Here is a 17,342-nt window from a genome sequence, read left to right as displayed (position 1 = left end):
ACTTGGGTGTCTGCCTCTGAAGAGAACGGTTCCCATCGAGTGGTATCCGTTGTTCTTAGATCTGTCTTTTTAAGTAGTCACTTGTCATTTAAACTGATGGTCTAGTTTAGAGCCAGAATCCTGTGTCTGATTAACTCTAAGCCCCACATTCTAGTGGTTGTCGGTGTTTGGGTGTAGATGGCTGTAGAAGTTAGGAAGTGGTCCGGATTCTCAAGGGTTCAGTGGCTTCTCAGCCTGGGTGATTAGCTAATAGCTAGATTTCTATAATTTTCCCATGACCAGGATTTGCTCCTTTGCCTCCAGCTCTCTGGAACTCAAAGCCCTTCCTTCTGGTTGGGGGTGGGGAAGCAAAGATTTTTTTTTTCCCCCCAGAGTCACAGCTGAGAAGCTTACAGGGAGTTGGATCTGATCCTGCCGTTCCCTTGGCCCTCTGCTCTAGGCTGCTGCTGCTGCTGCTGCCTGCCCTACATCTGCTTCACCTTCACTCCTTTGTCCAGCCTGCCGCTGGCTGCTCCCTGCCTTCCCGAGGCCCCTTGGTTAAAGCTTGATTTTGAGAGGGAGGTTCAAATTGCAGAGGGCCTGAAACATTGAGGGGGAAGTGGTTTTGAGACCTTGCCCTGTCCCACCCCAGGTGAAGGTTCATGTTTGTGGTTTGGTTTGGGCATCAGACAGACTGACTGATCCATCTGACCTCGAAAGAAGTCTTGAACTCCTAGAAAGGGAACTCCTCTCCCTCAAAGCTAGACAAACCAAGCTTCACCTCCCCCTCCCAGCCCTCCCCCCCTTTTTTTTCTAAAGTGAGAAATAACTATAAATCAGCATGCCTGGCTGGGGTAATGGGTCATAAATTATATATGAATTGGTTCCCAGTGTTGCCTTTGCCCTCTCCTTCCTACAGAGATGGGTTCAGAGATCCAGGTCTCTGGGAGAAGGTTGTTCTCCTTCCCATTTGAGTCTACAAAACCTGTGAGGGGCTATCCTGGCACCCTGTGGCCCTGCATTCTGTGCACTCTGAGTGGAGTGGGGCTGGCTCCGTGTGTATTGCTGCAGCTTCACAGCTGGTGTCACCAGAGGCTCCTTCCCTTGTATGGTCTGTCCTGATGAGGACCTGGGATTGATTTATTCCAGTCCCCTACCCCTGGGTTTCATTCTTGAGAGACTGAGAAGAGAAGGGCTTTGTGCAGGGCTCCCCATGTTGGCTGTTCCCCCGATAGCTCTCCTTTTGTCAGGGTATGCTGAGAGGGCACACTTTGGGCCAGCTGTGAGGTTGCTCATACAGAACCCCGTGAAGGTCTGAAAAATCTGCCGTCCTGTCATTTCAAGGGACAAAACCCAGAAATAGCTGTGTGTTGTAACCATGCGCATCCCAGGCTGTTGGAAGGCTAAGGTGTGTTGTTTGTCCACAGATGCCAATATGGCTGGCAGGGCCTGTACTGCGATAAGTGCATCCCGCACCCGGGATGTGTCCACGGCACCTGCAACGAGCCCTGGCAGTGCCTCTGTGAGACCAACTGGGGTGGACAGCTCTGTGACAAAGGTATGACCATTGTGAAGCCTTGAGGGTGGTATGAGGGCTTGGGGAGCCAGAACTGGGGTTATGGGATAGAACAACACAGTCTTATGGTTTTACTGCTGTGAACAGACACTATGACCAAGGCAACTCTTATAAGGACGGTGTTTAGTTGAAGCCGGCTTACACGCTCAGAGGTTCAGTCCATTATCACCAAGGTGGGAGCGTGGTAGCATTCAGGCAGGCATGATGCAGGAGGAGCTGAGAAGGCTGCTAGCTGAATACTGGCTTCCAGGCAGGTAGGATGAGGGTCTTAACGCCCCCATACTCACAGTGACACACCTACTCCAACAGGGCCACATGCTCTAATAGTACCATTCTCTGGGCCAAGCATATACAAACCATCACAAACACTAATAACCACTTCTGGTTTTCGGTGTTGCTAAACCCAGGAGACCTTTGAGATGTGAGTACTCAGCTGTGGTTCCAGCCCTGGCCCTGTTTTAAGTTTTTACAGAGGCACTTATTAGGAATATGTTTGGATTTGCCTTTAATGTTGATTTATTTGGGGGTGAGCCTTATTTTTTAAACTGGCATGGCCTAGAACTGGGACCAGTTAGCAATTTTCTCCCTAACTTTGGTGGTTTTTTTTTGCTTTTTGTTTTTGTTTTTGGCAGATCTGAATTACTGTGGGACTCATCAGCCCTGTCTCAACCGGGGAACATGTAGCAACACTGGCCCTGACAAATACCAGTGCTCTTGCCCAGAGGGCTACTCCGGACCCAACTGTGAAGTTGGTAAGTGGCCTGAGTGGGAGGACGGAGGGGTCCCTTTGCCTTCATGTTCTGCACATTAAGTTTAAAAAACAAATACTTGTTTGTTTTGTTTGTTTGATTCGGGTTTTTGTTTTTTTTTTTTTAAAGAAACAAAATTGGGTGGGTAGAATAGGGGTGTTGGATGTGGTAGGATTTTAGGGGAGGGTGACTATGAACAAAAATATACTGTAGGAAATTCTCAAAATACTTAAAAATTTGGAGCTGGAAAGTAGCAGCTTAAGGTCACGGGTGGACGATCGCCAAAGGATCTAAGGACTCATTGTAGCTAAATTCAGTGACTCAGTGAAGAGGACCAGGGCAGAGCTAGACAACGGATGATTACCTTATTTAAAATTGCTAAAAATGGCATTGTTTTATATGGCCTTCATAATATTTATGGAGAAACATGATCGAGTGTGTGTGTGTGTGTGTGTGTGTGTGTGTGTGAATACACTGAACCCACAAAAAGAAGAAAACCACTTCAACGTTAAGACTGGTTATCCCAGCCCTTCCTTCTCTGAACCTATGAAATCCCCAAGGCTGTGAGACAATGCTGATAACTGAGTAGGTTGTGGGCTTTTAAATGAACCCGCGTTCTAAAAGGCACTGAAATGTGCCTTGAGCCAGATTAGTTTGAAAGTGTCTTCTTTCCTTTTGTGTCGCACCACAGCGGTGTTATATCACAAGCTTGCTTTTGTTGTTGTTGGTTTGTAATCTGCTTAAACTAGTAGCAGAGCCTGGGACTGGGCCGGGGACTGGACCCGGGAGGGAACAGGGAACGGGCTAAGGTAGTGTTTTAGCACATTGCTGACCGTCTTTCTCATTTCTCAGCTGAGCATGCCTGCCTTTCTGACCCCTGCCACAACAGAGGCAGCTGCAAGGAGACCTCCTCAGGCTTTGAGTGTGAGTGTTCTCCAGGCTGGACTGGACCCACGTGTTCCACAAGTAAGTCAGCCTAGGTTCTGACATGCGGCTGTTGTGCAGGGTTATTGTGTTGAGAGGGTTGGTGGGAGAGACTTGGGACCTGGGCTGTTCCAAAATATCTATCTTGGTTGCAGAGAGGGGTGGGTACATTCGACAGTTTGGTGGGTGGTCTAGTAGCACTTGTATGATTCCTAGAATGTCCTCCCTACCCACTAAGGAGGCTGTGGTAGATAGAATCTGATTCCCTTGCATGTGTGTTTTGGAGTTGTCTCCTACAAAGAGGGATTTAGATCAACTACTGAATGTTGTCCTGAGTTGTGACTTAGCTTTGAGGCTTGGCCATTTAATTGGGGGTACTTTTCAGTGAAGAACCCTGGTCTAATGTGAGATGCTCCAGAATTAGGCAGTCTGAGGTCTTCAGCGAGTTCCTGAAATTTTGAGGCTTAGCCAAGCCTAGAAAACCATTATCTTTGACACCTTAGGAACAGTGTGTGTCGTGGTTAAGGCTGTGTTCTAGAGGTCATAGGTGCCTCTGCGCTTTTGTGATTAATGGAACTCAGCGGGCCTTTCCACCTTCCCCGCCTTCCTTAACCAGGGCAGAAGCAGCTCTGGTTTGGGAAGGTCGTCCTACAGTCTCGGTGAGCAAATTTGTGGAGACATAATTGTAGCACACATTATAAATGAATGAGGTCTCTGGAAGGGGCTAAGGGGCTCAGGCAGCCTCTGTATATGCGATTTTTGGGAAAATCTTATAAGGAAATCACAGGCAGAAGATTTTTCCATGTGTTAAAAAAAATTACTTTTCCACGCCTTCTCTTTGCATGCAATCTCTGAACCATGAAGGAAAGAGTTCTTTTAAAAGTAAAGGTTAAGCAGATAAGAATGTCCCTTGTCACCACTGAGTTGATGCCCTGTGTGTCCCTGGCTATCTTTCTTTCCCTTGATGCTTAAGGGGCGGATTAACTGAACTAGGGCAGTGAGGGATTTAAAGCTAAAATAAAGGCTTGGGTCCTTTCATCATCTTCCTTCCTTGTGGCTTTTCTTAGATTTGTAGCAGGTGTCCGGTCGATTCCTAGGTGAAGATTCTTCTTGTAGAGGGTGCTGTTGCATTATCTAATTGTCAAGTGGATCAAATGAAATTAAATTGCTGCCCCTCTCTTGTTTTCATTGGACAGACATCGATGACTGTTCTCCAAATAACTGTTCCCATGGGGGCACCTGCCAGGATCTAGTGAATGGATTCAAGTGTGTGTGCCCGCCCCAGTGGACTGGCAAGACTTGTCAGTTAGGTAAGGAAACTCGCGTGACTGTAATTTTCAGCCAAGGCTGGCTGTGCTCATCAGAGCTGTGAGGAGAAGATGAGCACGGGGGCCAGCAATGTGTGTGTCTGTATTCCATCATACAAAGTAATTTATTACCAGGGCCTAACGAGCCTGGGAGAAATACCTTGCATGCAAATGGCCTAGGGTTTTTAGGTCCTGTGGGAAAGCCCTGGGATTCCTTGAACCATGGCAATTGTCTGAGGAGTGTTCAGCTGGGTTCCAAACAGGGATGACCTCGTGAGGAGCGAGTTGTCTGCATTCTTTTTTGCCACATTTAAATCCCAGCAACTGGATTGTACTAGGCTTTGCACACAAGTGCCTGGCGACTTCCTGTTTGTTAGCCAGCAGCCCCAAAGAAAGTTATCAATTAGCAACCCTTGTTGGATAAAGACTGGGGAAGAGGGCTCTGCTGGCCCAAAGAGAAGACACCTCCTATTTCTTATTTAGCTAGCTTGTTAAAATGTCTCATATTTCAGACCAGCTCTATGGTGTTTTCATTGGGTGGGGCGGGGGGGGGGGGCAGCAGTGGGGTTGGGGCAGCCCTCCCATTTGTCACTGTTCATGCTTGCTGCTTTCAGATGCAAATGAGTGTGAGTCCAAACCCTGTGTCAATGCCAGATCCTGTAAGAATCTGATTGCCAGCTACTACTGTGACTGCCTTCCTGGCTGGATGGGTCAGAACTGTGACATAAGTGAGTGACTTTGTTTTGATTTTCATGCAACTTGGGTGACATGGTTTTTTGATTCATTCTCCCCCCCGCCCCTGCTTCGGTTCTGGGACTCTTGTTCCCCTTACTTTGTGGTAAGCGTGGAACCCACAGCTTTGATATAAGTTGCTGAAGCACTCTCTGGCTGAATAGAAGGAAAAACTTATATTATTAGCGGGAAGGGAATGTTTTTGGAGAGGGAGGGGCCAGGCCAGCCCAGCAAGGAAAACAAACACTTTATCAGCCTTGTTAGCTGCTAAAATTGGGCATATTCTGATAAGGTGATTGAAACAATGTGGTGAAGTTTCGCTCCCTTGTCTGGGAGGATTAGGGAGGGTCCCCGGGTCCCCACCCAGCGTAAAAGCCTTATCTCACCGGAAGCTCTGGGAAATCTGATTGAAACTTTTATCAGCCCTGTATTTTTTGGGTGAACCCAAATTCGATGTCACGTGCCTCTTTAATGTGACAACGACTTGTTTATTTTTTTAGATATCAATGACTGCCTTGGCCAGTGTCAGAATGACGCCTCCTGTCGGGTATGTAAATCATTGCTTAAAGGGAAACCTTGACACATGACAACAATCTTTTAAGATTTATGTGACATGGGAGAGCCTTGGGCCTGTGGGATTTAAAATGCTGTTGAGAAGCTAAGTCCTTCACCCACCCTAGCTTCCCAAGAGCCTCTTAAAAGGCAGGCAAGCAGGCATGCATTCGGAACCGCTAGTCCTGGCCCAAGCTTAGCCAAGCGAATCAGCTGAACCACATCAGTGAAGTGAAGTCCCTGACGTTCTGGGTTCGTGTATACATAGGAAAATATGCATGTGTCTCTCCCCCCCTTCTCCTCCTGCAGGACTTGGTTAATGGTTATCGCTGTATCTGTCCACCTGGCTATGCAGGTGATCACTGTGAGAGAGACATCGATGAGTGTGCTAGCAACCCCTGCTTGAATGGGGGTCACTGTCAGAATGAAATCAACAGATTCCAGTGTTTGTGTCCCACTGGTTTCTCTGGAAACCTCTGTCAGGTGAGCAGAGGGAGGCAAAAACTTCAGATCACCAAGCTTTAACGTGGAACCCTTGTCCATCACCCTCTCCCCATTCTGTCACCCTCCCCCACTCTAGTTGTTTAGATCTCTGACATCAGCTAGCACCCTACTGACTGGAGGGTTTCTGCTAGACAAACGCTGTAGAAGGCAGTGTTGAATGATTTCTTATTGATTACTGTGGCCTGTTTGCTTGGCTAAGTGTCATCCCCTAGCCAGGTTTTCTGTGCTATGTCACTGTGCCTTGGGCTTTAATGTTTTCCCAGGAGGTGACAGATCCTAAGGGTTACATGGGTGTGCTCTGTATGGGTGGGGGGAGGGAAACTCCTTGTAGAAGCAGTTGGCACAACCAAGTGTTTACTGCGCAGAGAAGTGATGGCGACACCTTTGTTTTCTTTTGATCCGCTCCTTCGTGCTTTTCGCCATCTGGCAGCTGGACATTGATTACTGCGAGCCCAACCCTTGCCAGAATGGTGCCCAGTGCTACAATCGTGCCAGTGACTATTTCTGCAAGTGCCCCGAGGACTATGAGGGCAAGAACTGCTCACACCTGAAAGACCACTGCCGCACCACCCCCTGCGAAGGTATCCCCCCTCACCCGGGGCCTGTCTGTCCACAGACTGGTTCCTGCCACCTTTCCTTAGAGATCTTATAAGTGGTAAATGTGTGGGGAAGGCTTTCAGATGGAAAATACTTAATCTGATCACTTAGGGAAGCAAAACCATGTGGAGGTAATCTGTCCGGCTGCCAGCTGGGAGAGCTACAGAGTACCAGTTACCAAGGCAGAGAGTGTGAAATCCATTTATCACCCCAGTTCAGAGGTGGCCGAGGAGTTTGTGACAAAAGGGAAGAATTGCTCCGAAGAGCGCCAGCAGCAGGGGAAGCCGTGGGGAAGTTTGGGGTTTTATCAGTTACTGTAGCTATGGCTGGGGGTTGGTGCCCGAGACACTTCTTTGGTGTAGTTCACTTAAAAATAAGTACACGCGGGCCCTATGGCTGCTGTACTGGGAAGCATAACTTGAAAACTTGTATAGATCGGTATGTCCTTGAGCTTTGGTTAAGATGGAGGAGGACTGGGCGTGGTGGTGCACTCCTTTAGTCCCAGCACTCAGGAGGCAGAAGCAGGCAGATCTCCAAGTTGGATGCAGTCCTGGTCTGTAAAATGAGTTCCAGGACAGCCAGGGCTACACAGAGAAACCCTGTCCAGGTGGGTGGGGGAAACTTGCGGTAGGGTAGCGGGGCGTGTAGAGGTGATCGTCTTTGACAAGCATTTAACAAACCAGATAGATATTAAGGTGTGATTAAAAGAAACTTTAAAAAACTTTGTGTCTACTTGGGAGTCAGTCTTACGTTTTACCTGTCACAGGAGCATTGCTGGGTTTTAGTCCCTGAGTCCCTCTTGATGCTTTAAGTCATTAGCCCAAGGGATGGTCCTACCCAGTCAGGCAGGCATGGGCTATGGCGTCCTCTGCTTAGAAAATGCTGTCTGTGGGTGTGTGTCTGTGGGTGTCTGACCCCAAGCCTGTGTTCAGTGATTGACAGCTGCACTGTGGCCATGGCCTCCAACGACACGCCTGAAGGGGTGCGGTATATCTCTTCTAACGTCTGTGGTCCCCATGGGAAGTGCAAGAGCCAATCGGGAGGCAAATTCACCTGTGACTGTAACAAAGGCTTCACCGGCACCTACTGCCATGAAAGTAAGACTCCACTCCGCTTGGAACAGGGAGCCCGGGGGGCAGGTACCGAGCTTGGGGAGCCTTGTATTTGAATTGCTTTAGTAAGAAAATAAGGTAGAGGACAACCAGTAACCGCTTCTTTCGGTCCCAAATGGATAAGACCACTAACAGTCTCTTGAGCTTCCCAAGATAGATTTTGGAATGTTGTGGAATCTCACTTTATTTGAGTAGTCCCTCTTTTCTATAGACGCTTCCCCCCCAGCCCCCAGGCCTACCAAATGAGCCAGTGTTGTGAGGGTCTTAAAGTGGGGGAGGTACCGTCTAGAAGCCTCGGCATCGAGAGGGTAGTGATGTTTCCAGGTGCGTTGGCTGAGGCGGCAGCTGTGACAGTCACCAGGCAGTGCTTTGGCGACTGCCTGGCTGGCCCTTCGAGGCTCCTCAGTTCGCCCTGTGCCTCCTTTCACAGATATCAACGACTGCGAGAGCAACCCCTGTAAAAACGGTGGCACCTGCATCGACGGCGTTAACTCCTACAAGTGCATCTGTAGTGACGGCTGGGAGGGAGCACACTGTGAGAACAGTGAGTCTGCTGTTGCTTTAGGGGACAGATGGCTCCAGGGTGAGGGCTTGGGGGTAGAGCAGGGATAGCACTTTCCCTTGGGGGAAGCCTCCCCGCCCCCCCCCCCCCCCCCAGAGATTTCTATCATGGTGGCTATAATGGCCTCCTGTATCTCCTTGGCATTTATTAAGGCTGCTGGGCCGTAGTGAGGAGAAGCCACCACTGGGGAATGGCAGAATTAGACTCCTAGTTAGGTTCCTTCCAGGCATTTATTCCGACTTATTGACATTTCTGTCCATCTTGATTTTAATTGCCATGGGCATTCCAGAGGATTGTGTCCTAGCCGAAAACTTCTCTAAAAGGGTGATGAAATTGAAGTCCTAGGACGTCTCACTTGTTCTTGGAAGATAGCATAGAAAAGCCAGGGTTGGATCTGATCATAGAGGAGCTCTGCCCCTTATCATGAATGGACTTCTTCAGCCTTGTGTCTCATTGGTTCTAGACATAAATGACTGTAGCCAGAACCCTTGTCACTATGGGGGCACATGTCGAGACCTGGTCAATGACTTTTACTGTGACTGCAAAAATGGGTGGAAAGGAAAGACTTGTCATTCCCGTAAGTGTCGCTGCCGGGGTCTCTCCTGTCTATCTGTCTTCGGAGGGAGGGGACCTCACAGCAGAGAGGCTCATTCTAAGGGCTTCTTTTCTCAGGTGACAGCCAGTGTGACGAAGCCACGTGTAATAATGGTGGTACCTGCTATGATGAAGTGGATACGTTTAAGTGCATGTGTCCTGGTGGCTGGGAAGGAACAACCTGTAATATAGGTAACCTTCTGCCCCTAGGTGGGATTTACTGTGGAAATGATCAAGGAAATGATCATTTCATTTGGTTTGGTTCTGCTCCTTCAGACCACGTTGGATCCTCTGGAAGTGGGTGGTCTTAACCTGTTTTTGTTTTATAGCTAGGAACAGTAGCTGCCTGCCGAACCCCTGTCATAATGGAGGCACCTGCGTGGTCAATGGAGACTCCTTCACCTGTGTCTGCAAAGAAGGCTGGGAGGGGCCTATTTGTACTCAAAGTGAGTGGCCTCCCCTGAATTCTTCCTGGGTTGTAGCCTGCCCAAAATACCCACGGGGACTGGACATGGAAACCAGAAGCACGACTGTTTGATGTCTGCTTTTGTATCACCTGGGTCCTTACTAATGACTTGATGGGATACAGCCCTGACCTGGGCATGAGAAAGTTCCCTGGGAGATAAGTGGAGACAGATGGTGTCTGTGTTCCCAGCCCCGGGTCTGACCAGCAGCCTGCCTCCTTCCATTCTCAGCCCTTCCTACTCCCTGTTCCCTGCAAGGGCCTCTTCCTGTATACATGTGTCCCACGGCAAATGAAACTAAGTATGGTCCAGGCCTGCTTCCAATTTAGACTAGATTTTCAGGCTATTTGACTAGTATTAAGTGTGACTTTTAACATTTGGATGTTATGGAAATAAGTAAATGGTGCTTTGATGGAGACCCCCACCCACCCACCCACCCACCCACCCAAAGCTGTTGTCTTTTCTTTGCAGACACCAACGACTGCAGTCCTCATCCTTGGTAAGTGTGGCAACCTTTTAAGCTGGTACTTGGCTGTAAGATGCATGGGAATCTCCCGGGATGATGTTGAAAATGTAGGTTCTGATTCAGGAGGTCTGTGATGGGGCTGTGTGTTTCTAACAAGCTCCCAGGCGACCCTGCCCTGCTGCTCTGTGGACCACACTTTAATTATCCAGGTTGTGTCTTCATTTAGCGCAGTGATTCTCAACCTCGGGCTGCACACGAGAATCACCCGGGGAGCTTTTAAAAGTCCCAGTGCCTGGGCTGCGACTGAGACCTAGGAAATTAGATTCTCAGGGGACAGAACCCAGGCATCAGTATTTTTGAGCTCTTTGGTCAGCAGTAGATATGGCCTGGGGTGAAAGCCTGTGTTTGTGGCAGGCGTGGCTTTATGTGCTGGGTACGTTGTGGACTTGGATGTTGGTAACTGAGGTCACCTCTGGTTTCTTAGTTACAACAGCGGGACCTGTGTGGATGGAGACAACTGGTATCGGTGTGAATGTGCCCCGGGTTTTGCAGGGCCGGACTGCAGGATAAGTAAGTATCACTATGTCTGATCTCCCCTTGTCCGAGTCCTCCTCAGCATTCAAATCTTTCCCCTTTAAAAACAATGAAGACCATGATTCCAAATAGCCCTGACAACTCAAGTAATCTCCAGCTTGGATTTAAGTGCCCCTGGCTGTGGTCTGGCCTCCTCATTCTCTGTGTGGCACAGCCTTCTTTGTTCTCAGGGAGAGTGCCAGCCATAGAATTTGACAATTAAGCTATGAGAGAGCCCTGAGGGGGGAAAAGGGTATGCTTCCCTCGTGATTAGCATGAAACTATGGCCAAGCTGTTGTCCATGCTGTGTCTTTGGCTTCCATAGACTGTTCTGTAGTGGGTCTGACCAGGCCCCAGAGAAACATTAGGATCAAGAAGTGAGGGTTTTTTTGTTTTTTGTTTTTGTTTGGTTTTACCTACTTTTTAAAACATCTCTTTCCCACACAAAACAGTACAGAATTCTCTATTTCGGGTTTTTTTGTTTTTTTTTTTTTAACCCCTCAAATTCTTTAAAATGTTATTGGTATTTGAAGTCCCCCAGTCTGAGATGGGTGGGACTCCAGCACTAGGCGTTAAGATAAGTTATGTCTGTTTCACCTTCTAAGTCAGGGTTTGGCAAAGGAGGGGCCACCTCTGTTCCTCCTGTTTTTGTAAATGAAGTTCCCTGGTGCTTGGCTGTACTTACTTGGTCCTGTCTATTTCTGGCCCAGGTGCTCACCGAGTGCCACCAGACAACAGTGGGTATGACCAACTTTATGATCTAGGAAGTTAAAATGTTTGCCCTGGCCCATTTTCAGGGAACGATGGTCGGCTTTGGTGTAAAGTGTACTTACTGTCAGAGGAGAAAGAAGCCAAGGAAAAGTGAAAAGTTGTGGTCTTTGTGCGTCAGGGGCCTGCTTTTTGGGCGATCAGTGATTTGTTTGTTGTGTACATGAAAATTCACCAAGTTTGTATCAGGACTTGGATGCTTTGGCAGGGTCTGTGAAAAAACTTCCCACTAAAGCCCGAATTGGACCTCATTTCTTTTAGACATCAATGAATGCCAGTCTTCCCCTTGCGCCTTTGGGGCCACCTGTGTGGATGAGATTAATGGCTACCAGTGTATCTGCCCTCCAGGACATAGTGGTACCAAGTGCCAGGAAGGTAGGTGTGCCAGGGTCTGGCTGCCTTCCCTGTGTCTTCTGAGTTGAGTGGGCATCACAGTTACCACAGCTCACAGTGGGTGGGGGGTGCGCCATGCTCAGGGAGGAAGGGGACCAAGCAGGGTGGTAGCTGCCCATTTCTGCTGCCATTAGGACCAAGAAGTTGCTGTGTAGCAATGTGCCTCACTCAGTAGCTTGCAGTATCCATTTTTGTGGCCTGTAGCATGATAGCTGGGCAGAATGCTGATTCCAGGCCCAGTTCCAGCTGACAGGTGCCCCGCTCTCTCCGAGGCGTGCTCTTCTTTTCGTGATAGATGGCAGGCACACCGGAGGCCAGCTCAACTGTGAAAGCTCCGTTAAAGGGTCTATCGGGTCACATCTCCTGAAACTGCTTTAGTCAAGTGACCAGATGAGCAGTCAGAGGGGATGGCCAGTGCATGTGCCTGACATTGTGGGAGGAGCTGTCATCACGTGGCAGAGGAAGAGGACACGGGTGTAACCAATTTCTTAACAGGGAGGGGGTAGACATTCGGAACGGGCGATGTGATCCCGTCTGTGGGAAAAGAAACTCCTACTTAGGCGTGTCTCCGCCTCTCAGTTTCAGGGCGATCTTGCGTCACTCTGGGGAGAGTGATCCTTGATGGGGCCAAGTGGGATGAGGACTGTAACACCTGCCAGTGCCTGAACGGACGGGTGGCCTGCTCCAAGGTAGGGCGATGGAAGGAAGCTGCGGGAGTTCCCGAGTGTTCATCGGGGTGGACACTCCCGCTAAGCCATGGGCTCCTGTTTTCTCCTCTCCAGGTCTGGTGTGGCCCGAGACCATGCTGGCTCCACAAAGGGCACAGTGAGTGCCCCAGTGGGCAGAGCTGCATTCCGGTCCTGGATGATCAGTGCTTCGTGCGCCCCTGCACTGGAGTTGGCGAGTGTCGGTCCTCCAGCCTCCAGCCAGTGAAGACCAAGTGCACATCTGACTCCTATTACCAAGATAATTGTGCAAACATCACTTTCACCTTTAACAAAGAGATGATGTCTCCGGTGCGTAACTTCTTTAATGGGGGTGACAGTATGCCTGCTTGGTTCACAGTAGTACGGCAGTTCAGTAGTATAAGGAGGTCATCTCCTCCCCTTAGCCCAAATCTGTCTCTTAGAACAAACTGAGCCTTCTGTCTAGCCAGTTGATGAGACTGTGAGCCTTTTATTTCTTCTACTGTTTGACATAATGTGTTAATCTTTTTAAAAAAATCACATTGTAGGGTCTTACCACTGAGCACATTTGCAGCGAATTGAGGAATTTGAATATTCTGAAGAATGTTTCTGCTGAATATTCAATCTACATAGCCTGTGAGCCTTCCCTGTCAGCGAACAATGAAATACACGTGGCCATTGTGAGTCTAAGATCTTTGCACTCCTAATTATTTGATTACAGGGGATTTAAGTTAGAAAGTATGAAACAGCAATTGCAATGAAAGCATTAACTATCCTTGTTAAGTTTGAGTGATAAACACTGTCAGTTTGCTTTCTTTTAGTCTGCAGAAGACATCCGGGATGATGGAAACCCTGTCAAGGAAATTACTGATAAAATAATAGATCTCGTTAGCAAACGGGATGGAAACAGCTCACTTATTGCTGCCGTTGCAGAAGTCAGAGTTCAGAGGCGTCCTCTGAAAAACAGAACAGGTCGGTGTGCATTTGGAATATACCCTTACCTGGTGACTGTGAAAATGATTTTACTGTCTCATCCAAGGACGTCATCATGCATGGAGTGATCTGCCAGTCATCCCTCACTTCCAGCCTCCTGGCCCAAGGTCACAAAACCAATATTGGTATTGGCTGAGGAAGGCAGAGAGGTGCACCTGACCGATCACACTAGCATGCTGTATGCATGTTCCTGGAAAGCTCCCATGCAAAAGAAGCGTGATTTAGATCCACTGCAAAGACTTGGAGCACAGCAGTACCTGCCCTGAGCTGCCGATGCTTACAGAGCCGGGTTCCCAAACATTGACCAACATTCACTAGGTGTTACGGTATTCATATTGACCCTGTGATGATCTGGGGCCTCACTGTTTAGGCTGAGCAGAAATTGGGGCTTCTATTTTGGGGGAATTGGAGTTGTCTGTGTTTGCACTGAGTTTCTCTTGATTCTGAAATCAGCCCTAATCTGGAACCACCAAAGTAGCCAGGCCCTCTGGAACAGGAAATAACCTGTCACATGGAATTGGGAGAAACCGTAGAAGTACTATTCTATCCACCTGCTGTCTCTGGACACAAGTGTCCTAAAAGCCAGCTTCTGGCAGTGGTTAACCTATCTGCGAAGTTTGGAAGAGGGGCTTGTCCCCACAGTGCCCCTTCTTAGCGACCAAATGCAGGAAGGCCACTGTTGATATTCTTCTGTTGCCATGGTGATAGCTCTTTTTGAGTTAACTGGTCCTTTGCCTGTCTTACAGATTTCCTGGTTCCTCTGCTGAGCTCTGTCTTAACAGTGGCTTGGGTCTGTTGCTTGGTGACAGCCTTCTACTGGTGTGTACGGAAGCGGCGAAAGCCCAGCAGCCACACTCACTCTGCCCCCGAGGACAACACCACCAACAACGTGCGGGAACAGCTGAACCAAATCAAAAACCCCATCGAGAAACACGGAGCCAACACGGTCCCCATTAAGGATTATGAGAACAAAAACTCCAAAATGTCAAAAATCAGGACACACAACTCGGAAGTGGAGGAGGATGACATGGATAAACACCAGCAGAAAGTCCGGTTTGCCAAGCAGCCAGTGTACACGCTGGTAGACAGAGAGGAGAAGGCCCCCAGCGGCACGCCGACAAAACACCCGAACTGGACAAACAAACAGGACAACAGAGACTTGGAAAGTGCCCAGAGCTTGAACCGGATGGAGTACATCGTATAGCAGACAGTGGGCTGCCGCCTAGGTAGAGTTTGAGGGCACCCCGGGGCTTGTAGTTTGTTTAAACTGTTGTCGTATTCCAGTCTGAGGCTGTTGTTGACTTAGAATCCTGTGTTAATTTAAGTTTCGACAAGCTGGCTTCCACTGGCACTGGTAGTTTCTGTGGTTGGCTGGGAAATCGAGTGCAGCGCTCACCGCTATGCAAAAACTAGAGAATGTGCCCGGGTGTCCATTCCCCTGCAGCCCAGCCGACGCTTCGGGCTCCCAGGAGCTGCCGAGCCTGAGCCTGGAGCTCCCACATCTGCCAGCGGTCCTAATGGTGATGGCAGCCTTAGGATCATAGTTCTATTTATATTTATTGACTCTTGAGTTGTTTTTGTATATTGGTTTTATGATGACGTTCGAGTAGGTCTGTATTTGAAAGTGCCTTTGCAGCTCAGAACCACAGCAGCTATCACAAATGACTTTATTATTTATTTTTTTTATTGTATTTTTGTTGTTGGGGGAGGGGGGATTTGATGTCAGCCGTTGCTGGTAAAATGAAGAATTTAAAGAGGAAAAATGTGTCAAAGTAGAATTTTTGTATAGTTATGTAAATAATTCTTTTTTATTAATCACTGTGTATATTTGATTTATTAACTTAATAATCAAGAGCCTTAAAACATCATTCCTTTTTATTTATATGTATGTGTTTAGAACTGAAGGTTTTTGCTAGTGTTGTAAGCATATGGCTTTTTTTTTTTTTTTTTTTTTTTTTGTGAACTTTGCTCATTACATGTTGCCTGTAAGCCAAAATTAAGGTGTTTGGAAATAGTTTCTATTGAAAGGATGGGATAGGCTTTTTCCCCTGGGAATGCTGATGGATTTTTTTTTTTCGTACGACGTCAGGTGTTCAAACACTTCCTTTATAGCATCACTTTAAGACACATTTTAAGGACTGACTGAGGCAGATTGAGAATTAATTTAGAACAGGTTCTTTTTTTTTCCCCCCCCTCTTCCATTTTTTTTCTCCTGCTTTAGACTTGAAAAGAGACAGGCAGTTGATCTGCTACAGAGCAGTTTAAGGGAACACACTGAGCTATGACTTACATAGCCAGAATGTGACTGGTTGAATCTCATTAAAAATATCAAATTAATTGTGTGAAGTTGGAAGCGTACCAATCTTATTTTGTAAATTCTGATTTCTTTTCACCATTCGTATGTAATGCTGAACCACTTGTAGATTTGATTTCATTGTTGTTGTCTACTGCATTTAGGGAGTATTCTAATAAGCTAGTTGAATACTTGAACCATAAACTGTCCAGTTAGATCACTGTTTAGATTTGCCATAGAGTACACTGCCTGCCTTAAGTGAGGAAATCAAAGTGCTATTACCAAGTTCAAGATCAGAAAAGGCTTATAAAACAGAGTAATCTTGGTTCACCATTGAGACCGGGAAGATACTTTGTATTGTCCTATTAGTGTTATATGAACATAAAATACATCTTTGATGTGTTGTTCCTGGCAATAAATTTTGAAAAGTAATATTTATTAAATTTTTTGTATGAAAACATGGAACGGTGTGGAGTCTTCTGAGCTCATGGGATCTTTGCTGGCTTTTCTGACCTATTTGGTTCCTTGTTTGGCTGGCGCTGCTCATTCAGCTAGATGTAGCATCTGAAAGGGGGTGGGGGTGAAGCAAACAGCAAAATTTCTCAGTTCTCAAACCCGTGAGGCTGCTGTGTAGGCGGGAGCTGTCGGGGGAGCCCTGATCCCTTGTCATTTGACAAGTGTGAATACTACTTGAATAAATACCACCAGATTAATGGCTTGCAGTGTGGAGGTGAATTGTTTCGGAGTACTCACAGGGAATGCCCACTGCACGAACAGTGGTTTATTAAACAGCTTGGATTTGGGGTTGAGCTGAAGGAGGGAGACTTGGCGTTTTCTCATTTTTTTTTGTCTCTTAGCCGCTTGGATTGGATTAATAGTGATTCCTTGTTGTCATTATATAACATGCCCCATGGCTTTATGTGTATTTTATCCCTAGAGGGTCTCTTTGTCACATTGTGGGTAGTCTGATGGTAGGACCCACCTAGTCACCGCCTTGGCCCAGGGAGTGAGTGTTGGGCTGCATTCCCACACAGACCTTGGGTGCTGTGTATCTGACTTTCCAAGGGGTTACAAGATCCAACTGCCCTCCATAGCTGTAAATGGTAAAAGGCTCCCCGTGGCTCCAGGGGCCTTGTCGGTTCCCACACTGGGAGGTGCAGGAAGCTGGCCTCTGGTGGTTCTTCAGCAAGGGATGAGTTGTGGTGAAAGCCATGTGGACACATTCCAGCAGCTGTGTAGAGTCACTAGGAGTTCCCTGTTTCTGGTTAGGAAGCCAAAGGTTGCTCTTTAGCAACCTAGCATGGAGGCCTTTCCACTAGCCCCTAGACTTCATGGTCAGTCAATGTTGAAGAGAGATACTCTTCTCCAGTACCCATTCCCCATAGGGAGGTTTTCTCCTTTTCTATCAGTCTAGGCATTATTCTCAGGTAGGTAGCTAATTTCAGGATGGATGAAGGGTTTTAAATGTCCCAATACCTGTGCATAAACAGACTATCAAGGGATTCGATGTGTCTTAAC

The 17,342-nt window shown here is 47.7% G+C and overlaps 1 protein-coding gene across 1 annotated transcript in view; it reads left to right on the top strand.

Moving 5' to 3' along the window:
- Jag1 (jagged canonical Notch ligand 1) overlaps window positions 1-16,256 on the top strand; it is a 35,408-nt gene extending 19,152 nt beyond the window's left edge. The window contains exons 6-26 of the mRNA XM_052183736.1: window positions 1,407-1,537; window positions 2,188-2,307; window positions 3,157-3,270; window positions 4,425-4,538; window positions 5,150-5,263; window positions 5,768-5,814; window positions 6,129-6,302; window positions 6,754-6,904; window positions 7,853-8,017; window positions 8,463-8,576; window positions 9,058-9,171; window positions 9,267-9,380; window positions 9,518-9,634; window positions 10,124-10,151; window positions 10,603-10,688; window positions 11,721-11,834; window positions 12,432-12,541; window positions 12,635-12,868; window positions 13,087-13,218; window positions 13,360-13,510; window positions 14,278-16,256. Coding sequence (XP_052039696.1) covers window positions 1,407-1,537; window positions 2,188-2,307; window positions 3,157-3,270; window positions 4,425-4,538; window positions 5,150-5,263; window positions 5,768-5,814; window positions 6,129-6,302; window positions 6,754-6,904; window positions 7,853-8,017; window positions 8,463-8,576; window positions 9,058-9,171; window positions 9,267-9,380; window positions 9,518-9,634; window positions 10,124-10,151; window positions 10,603-10,688; window positions 11,721-11,834; window positions 12,432-12,541; window positions 12,635-12,868; window positions 13,087-13,218; window positions 13,360-13,510; window positions 14,278-14,735 — 2,902 coding nt within the window. The 3' untranslated portion in view covers window positions 14,736-16,256. The remainder of the gene's footprint in view (window positions 1-1,406; window positions 1,538-2,187; window positions 2,308-3,156; window positions 3,271-4,424; window positions 4,539-5,149; window positions 5,264-5,767; window positions 5,815-6,128; window positions 6,303-6,753; window positions 6,905-7,852; window positions 8,018-8,462; window positions 8,577-9,057; window positions 9,172-9,266; window positions 9,381-9,517; window positions 9,635-10,123; window positions 10,152-10,602; window positions 10,689-11,720; window positions 11,835-12,431; window positions 12,542-12,634; window positions 12,869-13,086; window positions 13,219-13,359; window positions 13,511-14,277) is intronic.
- The last annotated feature ends 1,086 nt before the right edge of the window (window positions 16,257-17,342 follow it).

This window comes from Apodemus sylvaticus, chromosome 5 (genome assembly GCF_947179515.1).
Source record: "Apodemus sylvaticus chromosome 5, mApoSyl1.1, whole genome shotgun sequence".
Classification (NCBI taxonomy): Eukaryota; Metazoa; Chordata; class Mammalia; order Rodentia; family Muridae; genus Apodemus; species Apodemus sylvaticus.
Note: the sequence above shows the minus strand (reverse complement) of the source record. Positions and strands in the feature narration are given on the sequence as shown.